Raw genomic sequence first — 11,325 nt, forward strand, 5'->3', positions numbered from 1 at the left:
TCCCCGATACCCATTGTAGAGGCATCAGCACCAACGTACGCAAGTCACAACGCCCGCAAACGTTGCGATCTTCCGGGTCCCTTGTGACGTTCTCGAAACCAGTTGGTGCGATCCGTCCTCTCATTGCTGGTCTCTCCTGTATTCGCGTATTCGCTGTCTGTTGTCCCGGCTTCTTCCGCCTGGACCGCTCCAATTGCACACACCTACATCCAAAAGTGCATACGCTCATACACATTTGATGAGTTGTCGTCCCAAACCGACCACTATTTACAAGCTCCAGAGACACATCATTGGCTGTCCAAAGACTAGCCGAACAAGTTGGGTTTCAGCTTCGTCACTAATTGGATGGGGGCGACAAAATTATCAGAATCATCCCGCCTACACGCATGACCCCAACAGCACGCTATACTTAACGGTACATAAAGAACCACCATCACGCTGCTGCTAATTTTCCTACTGACCCCTCTTCACTGCTGACTTGATTCAAGTGTCTCTGAATACCTTTCTCTGTTTGTTCCTGACTCACAGCGCCTTTGACCCCTTCCCCGCCGACTGTCGTCAGCGCCCAACCAACGCACGCGCGGATAGTACGAGCCAATATCAAAGCCTAGCAGCGAAACATAAGTTCGAGTGCCCAAGATATTCTATCGTTACAAGTGTCATCCGATTCGACGACTGATACAGTTTTCCAACCTTCTTTTTTTTCCACGTTGCCCCTCATACCGCTTGCTGTTGAGACCCTAGAGGATATGCAGCTCCTCCACCACTGCAACTGCACTTACGACACGCCCATCTCGTACAGTCCTTTCGTTTTCTCTCAGAATATCTCTTGCTCAAACGTAAGCTCGATCATCATCGGTCGATGCTACTAGATACTAACATTACGTCATAGTGCGGCACAATATCTACAGGCATCAACGTCCAAGGGAAAGCAGCAGAAGACGCAAACATGCAGCAAGATGAGCTTACCCGGTTGTTTTCAGCCAGTATGAACTTGTCGCAAGGAAACGTACAGCCCATGCAACCACAGATGCACCAAGAGCAACAAATGCAGCAGCAAGAGCAAGAGCAAGAGCAAGAAGAGACCCCGAAGCAGATTGTCTACGCTTCCCAACACTACACCCATTCATACCACGTACCTACTCGCAGTTCCTCTGAGCCGGCCTTGAAGACGCACATCGACTCGTCGGATCTCGCGGCTGTACTCCTAAGGAACAGCATCGACCCCACTCTTCTGTTCCCTTCACAGATCGAGCTCTTCCAAAATGCGGATGATGATCAACGGCTCCGTCTCCTGGAGCTTTGGCGTATATCTCCTCCATCAGGACGTCAAGGTCACCCAGCAGGCGTAGACTACAACATGTCTAGACAGCTTTACGACTGGCCGCCCACCAGCCTAGCACAGGAGGAGGCAATGGCGAAGTTGAGATACGAGAAGCAGCAGGCAGAGTCGGCACAACAAGAGGCTATTCAGCAGCACCAGCAGCAGCTGGAACAGAGCATGTCTGCAGCAGCTGAACCCTATATGGCGTCGGGATATGAGATGATGGCTAGGCGCGAGTATGAACAGTCAGCGCGAGCTGAGAAAGAATCGAACAAGTACAACCAGGCCACCGACCCGGTCTACAACAACACAGGGAGCAATGGGCTCTGGCAGAAGAACGCGAGTAGCGTCGCGGATATGGAGAACACTTACGGGGCGTATGCATATGCGCGAGAATATGGACTGCACGGCGGATATGGCGATGAAGAGATGGTCATGTAAAACATGATGTCGCTATGTCGGACTCCCTGAGGATAGGGGCCCTGACGAGTTTATACGTTGGCACGCCTGTGTGCACATCCTTGTTTCCTATATTATACCCAGAACTAGTTGCACACGCGAACAATAACGTCGAAGGATTGTCGTACATGAGATACTTCGGTTAGCAGGATACCCAGGCAGAACTACATTGCAATGTATCGATTGAGCTGCACTTAGGTTTCGTTGTGTGATGAAACAAAACAGTATTGGTACATTCGAACAGTTGTTTTCCAAAGGGGTTCAAGAAGATGCAGTCTATTTCGCCTTTCCACTCGGCCACTTCTTCCAACCTCTTCCATGTCCCCTCTGCTTCCATTCCTGGATCAAAGCGGGCATGTTCAGCATAGCTTGCCTCCTCATCTCTAGACGTCCCTTCAATGTTCGCTCCCAGAGCTTTCCCTTGACTTTCTGTCCCTCGCCTGTGCCCTTGACTTGCAGTCCTCTTTCTACCCTCCGCCTTTCCTTCTCGCCTGGCTTCTTGATGGTCCAGGGGAGGAGATCAACGACGCCATGTTCTGATGCGAGCTTTACGAGGTCGGCTTGCTTCCGTAGACCGTAAGCGGGGGAGTGCCACCGTCCGGTTGCGAAGTTCTTATGTGGGAGAAATGGATTTGGGTACGGCAAATCGTGCGCTTCTGGCGGTATATTTGAACTCGAGGGCGCATTTGAGGGTCTGGGTGTGACCTCCGGCGCCGACACCTCGGTCATGGAGGCATTGGGGTCGGTTGGTGGGGTTGTCGATATTGTGTCTGGGGTTGAGTGTGAAGTCGGCGATGCGAGTTGAGAGGAGAGACTGGGAAAGAGCGATGGTGGCGGGTACTTTTGGAAGAAGCGCAGTAACCGCGGCGGCAGTGACTTTGCAATCTCGACAGACTTTTGGGCGCTCATGGTGGGTATCTTGTGCGTTGCGATCGCTATGGGCGTGTCTGTTGGTGCATGTCAAAAGTTCGCGCCAAGGCTACGAGGTCCAGGGTGGAGCTACTCGCGCCGCCTGGCCGCCGCGTAGCTATTGCTACCTATCTGAGTACATCACAACCTCAACCAACACCACAGCTTTCAACACACGCCAGAGAGTCGTTTCCCCCTCTCTGCTACAAGTCACAGACCAAGGCGGAAAACACATCAAATACACAGCCATGGTAAGTAATCCCGCTGTCAACATGCAGTCCATAGCTAACCGCACCAGTCGTCACCATTCTCCATAAGTACGCTTCCACGGAAACCTCCACGCATACTCTTCTGACTATTTGAACAGACGGCGGTGCCTGTGTGGCCATGGTGGGCAAGGACTGCGTAGCCATAGCATGCGACTTGCGTCTCGGCATGCAAGCCCTCACCGTGTCCAACAACTTCCCCAAGATCTTCCAGTACGGCGACGTCTTCCTAGGTCTTACAGGACTCGCCACCGATGTATCCACCGTATCAGACCTTTTCCGCTACAAGGTCAACATGTACCGTCTCCGCGAAGAGCGCAACATCAGCCCTCAGACCATGGCGAACCTCGTAAGCTCAAGTCTGTACGAGAAGCGCTTTGGACCCTACTTCATAAGCCCGGTTATTGCCGGTATAAACCAGACGAGTGGAAAGCCTTTCATTTGCGGATTCGACAGCATTGGTTGCATTGACTTTGCGAAGGACTTCATTGTTAGCGGAACCGCAAGCGATCAACTGTTCGGTACATGTGAAGGACTGTGGGAGCCGGATCTGGTGGGTTGTATCAATGTTTAGATTGAACCAAGCTAACATTCATGGTAGGGCCCCGAGGACCTCTTCGAGACAATCTCACAGGCGTTGCTCAACGCCGTCGACCGAGACGCACTTTCAGGTTGGGGCGCACACGTTTACATCATCGAGAAGGACAAGGTTACCAAGCGGTTACTCAAGGGCAGGCAGGACTGAGGTGGTGTATGGTACGAGGTGGCATATGATCATGTTTACGAGCTACGATGAATATAGGGTGCCGGAGATCTGCCTTGTGGCTGTGACGAGAATAGGAGGCAAGATCACACCATGCTGTGATATGTACGCGATATCGCTCTAGGTACGCCATCTGGACCGCAGACAGCTAGAATTAGCTCCTGAATGAAGGCATCTCCAAGTCGATACACGTTCTTGGAGCCCGTCATGACAAATCCGAGGACAAGCTGGAAAGCCCCAGGCAACTATAGACGATACTGGGTGGCTGGACATGAGCATCTACATAACACGTGTGACGCTATTATCTGAAGCAGTGTATGGCAAACCGATCCATGTAGCGGGGCCAGCTTACTATCGATAGTGATCACGCACGTGACCTGGTGTTGCCTTAGCGTGCATGCGATCTATAGTTCGCGTGAATCCTCCTCCGCAACTCTACAAACCGTGACCTCCGCAAAAGTAAGATGACCGCCGCCGTTCCGCCCCCAGCTGCTCGTAAGCAGCCCCCGAGTATCGACGACATATTAAAGGCCAAGCGCGATAAAGAAGCGGCTGCCGCGAAGCCCAAATTCATACCAAAAGCGGAGAGGGAGCGCATTGCGCTTGAGAAGCGGAAGAAAGAAGTGGAGGAAGCGCAAAAGAGGCGAGAGGCTTCGAACGGAGACAGCGATGTTTGGAGACACTCGCAAGAGCACAACCGCACGAATGGTCAGGCCAGTTACAATGGTCACAATGGCTCGTCCTCGTCCGTACCTACAGGGCCTCGTTCGATGCGCGATGCGCCGACTGGACCATCATCGATGCGAAACGATCGCAGAAACGGAGACATGGCACCCCCACCACCACCGGATAAGAAGGGCAACAAGCGTCCAGCCGAGGACGCTGAGGCTCTGATAAGACAACGATACATGGGCGCAGAGCAAAATCAGTCAACGTTTTCAGCCAAGAAGAAGCGCAAGCGAACGACAGAAAAGAAGTTTAACTTTGAATGGAACGAAGAAGAGGATACCAGCCACGACTATAACCCAATCTACCAACAGAAAGCTGAAGCAAGCTTCTTTGGACGTGGCAGACTTGGTGGCTTCTCCGACGAAGTCACAGACGCAACCACAAGGAAAATGGCAGAGGCAATCATGGAGCGAGATCCAGAACACGGCAAAGAACGGGCTGAGGCACTTCTTGAGATGGAGCGGCGGCGGAAGGATAAGAGTGGCCGCGCACAACTAGACAAGCACTGGAGCGAGAAGAGACTGGAGAACATGCGGGAACGCGACTGGCGCATCTTCAAGGAGGACTTCAGCATCGCTACCAAAGGAGGCGGAATCCCGAATCCTATGCGTAGCTGGGACGAATCAGGACTTCCAGACAAGCTTATGCGTATCGTACACCAGGTTGGCTACACCGAGCCCTCGCCCATCCAACGCGCGGCCATACCTATTGCTCTACAGTGTCGCGATCTGATCGGAGTTGCTGCAACAGGTTCGGGTAAAACTGCCTCCTTCGTCCTGCCACTACTCGCATACATCTCACAACTACCCCCCCTTGACGCCATGACCCGTCATGATGGCCCGTACGCCCTCATCCTCGCACCGACGCGTGAACTGGCCCAGCAAATCGAAATAGAGACTCGCAAGTTTGCGTCGCCACTAGGTTTCAGGACTGCTGTTCTTGTCGGTGGTCACTCCATCGAAGAACAGTCGTTCCAAATGCGGGACGGAGCCGAGATCATCATTGCCACGCCTGGTCGTCTAGTAGACTGTATTGAGCGCCGAGTTCTCGTTCTCAGTCAGTGTACTTACGTTATCATGGATGAGGCTGATAGGATGATTGACATGGGTTTCGAAGAGCCGGTCAACAAGATCCTCGATGCGCTACCCGTCAACAACGAGAAACCAGACACCGACGAGGCCGAAGACCCCAATGCGATGAGAAAGGGAACATACCGCCAAACCATGATGTACACAGCTACTATGCCGCCAGCTGTCGAAAGGATTGCGAAGAAGTACACACGTCGCCCAGCTATCGTTACAGTCGGCAACCAAGGCGAGGCTACTGACACCGTTGAGCAGCGCGTCGAATTCGTCCAGGGAGAAGAGAAGAGGAAGAAGCGTCTCCAGGAGATTCTTACGTCTGGCGAGTTCTCTGCACCAATTATTGTGTTCGTCAATATCAAACGAAACTGCGATGCCATCGCTCGCGAGATCAAACACATGGGCTTCTCATCCGCCACGATTCACGGTGGAAAAACCCAAGAACAGCGTGAGGCTGCTCTTGCGTCCCTCAAGAATGGACAAACTAGCGTGCTTGTTGCCACTGATTTGCTTGGTCGTGGTATCGACATTCAAGGCGTTCAATTGGTGGTGAACTTCAACATGCCTGGTAACATCGAAAGCTACACCCATCGTATCGGTCGTACTGGACGTTTGGGTGCTGACTCGGACAAACCTGGTGTTGCTATCACGTTCTGGGGCAACGAAGATGCGGATGTACTTTACGATCTCAAGCAGATTCTCATGAAGAGTCAGATCAGTAAGGTGCCTGAGGACCTGAGAAAGCACGAGGCAGCACAACAGAAGGGCAAGAAGAGGGGTGAGGTCGCTCAAAAGAATATCACGTAGTGAGCTGTAGAGTCCGTAGATGGCAAGGCAGCTGCAATATATCGGTCCCAAGACTGACCCTGTTGCAGCCTCATTAGCTGAGTAATAATGTAAAGTCGCCTCAACTTTCCGAGAACATGGTGAGCGTCCCGGCAAAGCAAAACTTGTCAATCGACGGCCTAATGCACGACTCAGTAGCGCCGATCTACCCCGGACTGTTGTGCTGCTCAATCCTGGAAAGGCTAGCAAGTGGAGGTGGCAGCGTCACTTTGGCACCATAACCGGTTGGTGTGCTTTGAAAAGCCGCGCGTGGTCTATTAGTGCACGCGCACCGTTGACGCTCGTACACGGAAAATCCCCGCCTCGATGAAAACAAGCCCGTACTCGATGTCGCTCCCTACCGGCCCGTTTCTCCTGTCAAATCTGTCGCCATGTTGTGCGCTACCAGGCGAATCTCCTCTTGACTGATGGAGTCGCAAACACGCTTCGTGCCTGGTTCGTCGTACTGCCGAGGAGCTGCGCATTGAGTTTGGGACAAAAGCTTCGCAAATGGCGTCGCTGTCTGCCAGTCTTGTTTCTAGCGTGACGTCGTCTGTTTTTGCAGCGGAGTCAACACCGGCGCTGGGTACCCTCGAGTCTGCCGGCGCTGGAATCACTGGAGGTAAGCGTCGCAGTCTTGTCCCCTAAAGCTTGATCGTTCGGTACTGACAGTTGTGCAGGCTACACGGGCGACTCTCTAGTCCTCAAGATTATTATTGCCTTTCTCCTCGGCCTCTCCCTTTACAACGCCATCGAACTCATTATCCTCGCATTCGTCACTTTCCAGCGTTACCATGGCCTGTATTTCTGGTCGCTGGTCATCAGCGCTTTCGGCATCATACCATACGCTCTCGGCTTCATCATCAAGTTCTTCAGGGTATTGGATCCCTCAAGAGACGCTGGATATGTCGCCGTCGTCCTACTTACGCTTGGGTGGTGGCCTATGATCACTGGTGAGTTTGCTCAACTCTCGAGGACTCTGGTATGTGACTGCTAACAGGCTTCCAGGGCAATCTGTGGTCCTGTGGTCGCGTCTCCACCTCGTTACGAATTCGCGTCGCGTCCTTCGCTGGACTCTTTGGATGATCATTATCAATGGCATACTCCTGCATTCAATCACGACCGTCCTGACCTTCGGCTCGAACGCGAACTCATTCTCCGACACCACGCTCAGTCGCTTCGTCCGCGGATACTCGATAATGGAAAAGATACAGATGGTCGGTTTCTTCGTGCAAGAGACTATTTTGTCGATAGTATACATAAAAGAGACGGTACGACTGCTGAGGCTCTCAGAACAGGTTCAAGACGACGTGCGAAGTTTCGATGACAGTGCTGGGATGGGACACCTTAAGAATACCAACGTTCGGAAGACAATGTACCAGCTCCTCACTATCAATGTACTGATCATCGCCATGGACATCGCTCTACTCAGCGTCGAGTTCGCCAACCTGTACCTCATCGAAACCACTCTCAAAGGCGTTGTATACTCGATTAAACTCAAACTCGAATTCGCTGTCCTCGGCAAACTGGTTCAACTCGTGCGCGTCAGAGCCGAATCCGATCAGAGCATGAACAACAACAACTATGCGCGCGGAAACAGTTTCGAACGCCGGAATACTTTGGCGCTGGAAAAGACACAGAGTGGTAGTGGTACAGCGAGTGTAGGCACATCAGCAAGGCTCAACAGCAGCCTGCTCACGCACGACTTTGGTAGCCAGCAATACCCCGACTTCGTGGATCCCAGGCGCATCAGTCCGAATGTCACGCATGCGGAGCCAATGAATGAGGAGACTGGATGGGAAACTCGAGGGCAGCAGGAAGACCAAGACAAGTGGAGAAGGCGAGTCAGGGTAAAACGTGGGAGCTGGATCGATGAAGAGATGGATAAACATAATATTGGGTGAAGCGACAGATCATACCTGACAAGCTCAAACTTGTTGGATAGGCTCGGCCGACCTCATAAGTCCTCCGTCTGCGCAAGCTCACCGCGTGAGAATATCGTCCGTTCCGGACCTTACGAAATAGGCATTAGATGCCGCAATAAGAGATGGTCCCCCAATACGGCAGCAAACCTGATGCATGACCTACAGGGTATTGCCAAGCTCAGTCGCTAAATCATCAACGACGGCAGTACATGTACGGCCAGTCTGAGGCATATCCTCTGCTCCACTTTCCGCCATCTGCGGGAGTCCGGCTCCAGCACAGTCACGTCAGAGCACACTACGTCCTTTTGGATTGTCCATGATACGGACAGTCATCGCTACTGCAGCCTCTCAGTAGGGCACCGACACCAAGTGTCACTACCAGCCGCATCATGTGATGCAGAGGATCTCATCTACTAGGGGATGACGGAATTCGCATCGCATTAGACAATCACACAAAAGCAATTACTCTCAGTAATAAGCTTCATCTCATACGACTCTTACTAGACTATACTTGTCTTTACATTTAATCGACATCGCGACGTAAACAACATCATATAGGGGTTCTTCAGCCAACCCGAACATAAAGCTGCTGTCTTAGGATGGCGAAGATAGCTAGTCCATATAATACTTAACAATGAAGACATCGACACAAGAAATTCTAATTGCTAAAATAACACCCATGTAGTTACTCATCTTTACAAAGCATGATTGCAAAGGCTAATGACGGAACGAGATTCTTCGGATGAACTTAAATGTCAACTACCACTAAAAAGTATCCTGTAGGGGCAATGATGGTTGTACTAGTATGTCACAGTAGGAATGTTGCATACGACGTATACGCTCAGGACGCACCATTCGTAAAAAGAAAAAGGCAGCAATGAAGACGTGTGCTTTTGAAAGTTTCTTGTTGATACACGTATTGAAGACTATTGACTAGGTATTGACATTGAAAACGCCGGAAACACCGGAACAAAACTCCCCCAAAACTCCCCCAACCCCTAAAATTTCCAAAACTCCATGCCGTGACATGCCCTTGTCTATACCCTGCCATAGTCACAAACAAAGCCTTGCTGACTAATGACCAGAAAATCACTACTCGTCGAACTCGGACTGATTGGGCACTTTGGGCCCACCATCTTTGCGGATGGGGATCTTGATGCCCTGTTGCGCAAAGCATTTGCTGAGTTTGGTGCTTTCAATCACACCGGGAAACTTCTTGGCTGAGTAAACAGTAAAGGGATCGGTGTAGTTGGTGGCAAGACACGGGCCTTTACCTTTGCTGGGTCCGTTTAGGTGGACAGTGCCGTTTGTGCCGTCCCCAGCGCCAATATCGAATAGGCTGAGCTTCAGCCGGAAGGTGCCCTCGGTGCGCACGCTGAGATCCTGTAGCACGAACCAAAAGCCAGGCTTGCCTGCCAGGTCGTTGAGGCGGCAGGCGTTGACTGCATTCATGCCAATAAGGTTGCGCGTGTGGTTTGAGCCAATGGGCGTGGCGGGGATCATGGCGGCCTGAGGTGGGCCATACATTTGGTATTGCTGTGGATAGCAGTATCCCATTGACGAAGGATTTCCGCCATATGCTCTGAAGTCGTAGGGAGTTGATGTAGTCACCATTTGGTGCGTTCGCTCCGGAGGAGGAGGATATGAAGTGGTTGTGCTGCTGGAGATGCTAACTGTCGGCGCTGCAGAACTATGCCGGACAAGGTTAACGGGATCAACTCCCGCCGCATCGAAGAGATCCACCATGAGGACGAAATATGTGCTGTCGATATCCTGAAAGTCGACTTCTCTTCCTGTCTGGTTGTCTATGACAACTAACCGGATGCAGGGCGGGGGAGTTATCGGCCTTCGATCCTTGTCACCGAAGCCACACATTCGAGCTCGGATCGGTTGCTGTTCAACAGACAGCTCGTACTTCTTGCCTGGTTGAGGAGGCGGCTGCTGTTGCTGGATTGGCTCCGGGCGTCCGGTATTCATCTTGGTGTAGTTGTAAGCCATGTTGTTGGCGGTATTGATGTGGCTTGGGTTAGAATGTTGGGAATAAGGATACAAGACGGGGGGGCCTCCCCAAGCTTTATACTCTTCAAGATTTAGGCGACTGCGGACTGCGCTACCGGCCAACGCTATAGACACATCACTTCTACCATGGTTACCTATGGGCACATTACCACTTCACAAGCCGCCAGCAAATCAGTTTCATCATGTAATTAACCTACCAAGCGTTCTCTTTGAGAGGTTTTCGATCAAGTCATCGCGGGTTGGGGCGCAGATACCACAGGATCACAGTCAAGGATCTCCACCATGATCGACGCCAGTTCCCGGCGCCATTTAACTCGCGAGATCCTATTTGGGTGCTCGAGATGATATTCTAAATATTTGACAGGCTGTTGTTCGTCTCCACACTCGAACACGTGTCAGCACATGTGATTGAGACTACTACTGGCTCTTCTTCATACCGAATGTCGGGACTGTACTTTAGCGGGCAGAATGATCGTAATAGCTTGTGAGGGTACGAAATGCTATACCTTCGCTACCATCCACTTCCCGCTAGTGTTGCGACGACTCAAGCCAAACAAGCCACTTACAACTTCTATATCCTGCAACAACCTAAGTGAAAGGATCTATGCTCAGAAGTGTTATGACTGAAGTGTGGTGACAACGCAACTCTGCAACAATTGCGCAATAACTTTCGCTGGGTTCACCAGTTGCATTTCTGCTGTATCATACTCTAAGGTAATACGCTGTTTTGTACAGTAACAAACTATCAAAAACAAGATAGTGTATATCTTCACACCATGCTTTGGGTATGAGGTTTGGCCTATGATAAGCGAGCCTTTGGAAGAAAGAGTGCGCGTGATGCAGTACATGCTGTGTGCCTCCACCCAACAACAATTTTGCCTTTTTCATCGGCACAGGCGGCCATGACACCAGAACCCGCCTGTCTATGAATCATTCATTTCTGTATAAACAGCTTGGCAAAACTAGAAGTAAAGCCCAGAATCGCGAGACCAGCACTACCCTTGTGCTTCCATGTCGTGTCTAT

The 11,325-nt window shown here is 51.4% G+C and overlaps 6 protein-coding genes across 6 annotated transcripts; 4 read left to right on the forward strand and 2 right to left on the reverse strand.

The window, feature by feature from the left end:
* Positions 1-749: 749 nt before the first annotated feature.
* Positions 750-1,765, forward strand: AA0111_g9472 (hypothetical protein; the record flags this gene model as incomplete). Its single annotated transcript, XM_028656034.1, has 2 exons — positions 750-839; positions 893-1,765. 2 exons carry the CDS (start codon positions 750-752, stop codon positions 1,763-1,765), a joined length of 963 nt encoding a protein of 320 aa, XP_028502884.1.
* A 294-nt stretch (positions 1,766-2,059) lies between these two features.
* On the reverse strand, positions 2,060-2,692 carry AA0111_g9473 (hypothetical protein; the record flags this gene model as incomplete). Its single annotated transcript, XM_028656035.1, has 1 exon — positions 2,060-2,692. One exon carries the CDS (start codon positions 2,690-2,692, stop codon positions 2,060-2,062), a length of 633 nt encoding a protein of 210 aa, XP_028502928.1.
* Positions 2,693-2,940: 248 nt separating this feature from the next.
* Positions 2,941-3,703, forward strand: AA0111_g9474 (Proteasome subunit beta type-3; the record flags this gene model as incomplete). Its single annotated transcript, XM_028656036.1, has 4 exons — positions 2,941-2,943; positions 2,991-3,009; positions 3,060-3,511; positions 3,560-3,703. The coding sequence occupies 4 exons, from the start codon at positions 2,941-2,943 to the stop codon at positions 3,701-3,703; spliced, it is 618 nt and encodes a 205-aa protein (XP_028502875.1).
* Positions 3,704-4,185: 482 nt separating this feature from the next.
* Positions 4,186-6,339, forward strand: AA0111_g9475 (Pre-mRNA-splicing ATP-dependent RNA helicase; the record flags this gene model as incomplete). Its single annotated transcript, XM_028656037.1, has 1 exon — positions 4,186-6,339. One exon carries the CDS (start codon positions 4,186-4,188, stop codon positions 6,337-6,339), a length of 2,154 nt encoding a protein of 717 aa, XP_028502886.1.
* A 528-nt stretch (positions 6,340-6,867) lies between these two features.
* Positions 6,868-8,261, forward strand: AA0111_g9476 (hypothetical protein; the record flags this gene model as incomplete). The annotated part of the gene is made up of 3 exons (XM_028656038.1): positions 6,868-6,979; positions 7,038-7,310; positions 7,366-8,261. The coding sequence occupies 3 exons, from the start codon at positions 6,868-6,870 to the stop codon at positions 8,259-8,261; spliced, it is 1,281 nt and encodes a 426-aa protein (XP_028502887.1).
* A 1,113-nt stretch (positions 8,262-9,374) lies between these two features.
* AA0111_g9477 (hypothetical protein) lies at positions 9,375-10,280 on the reverse strand (the record flags this gene model as incomplete). Its single annotated transcript, XM_028656039.1, has 1 exon — positions 9,375-10,280. One exon carries the CDS (start codon positions 10,278-10,280, stop codon positions 9,375-9,377), a length of 906 nt encoding a protein of 301 aa, XP_028502888.1.
* Between the last annotated feature and the right edge of the window lie 1,045 nt (positions 10,281-11,325).

The sequence above is a fragment of the Alternaria arborescens genome (genome assembly GCF_004154835.1).
Source record: "Alternaria arborescens strain FERA 675 chromosome Unknown contig_27, whole genome shotgun sequence".
Taxonomy (NCBI): Eukaryota; Fungi; Ascomycota; class Dothideomycetes; order Pleosporales; family Pleosporaceae; genus Alternaria; species Alternaria arborescens.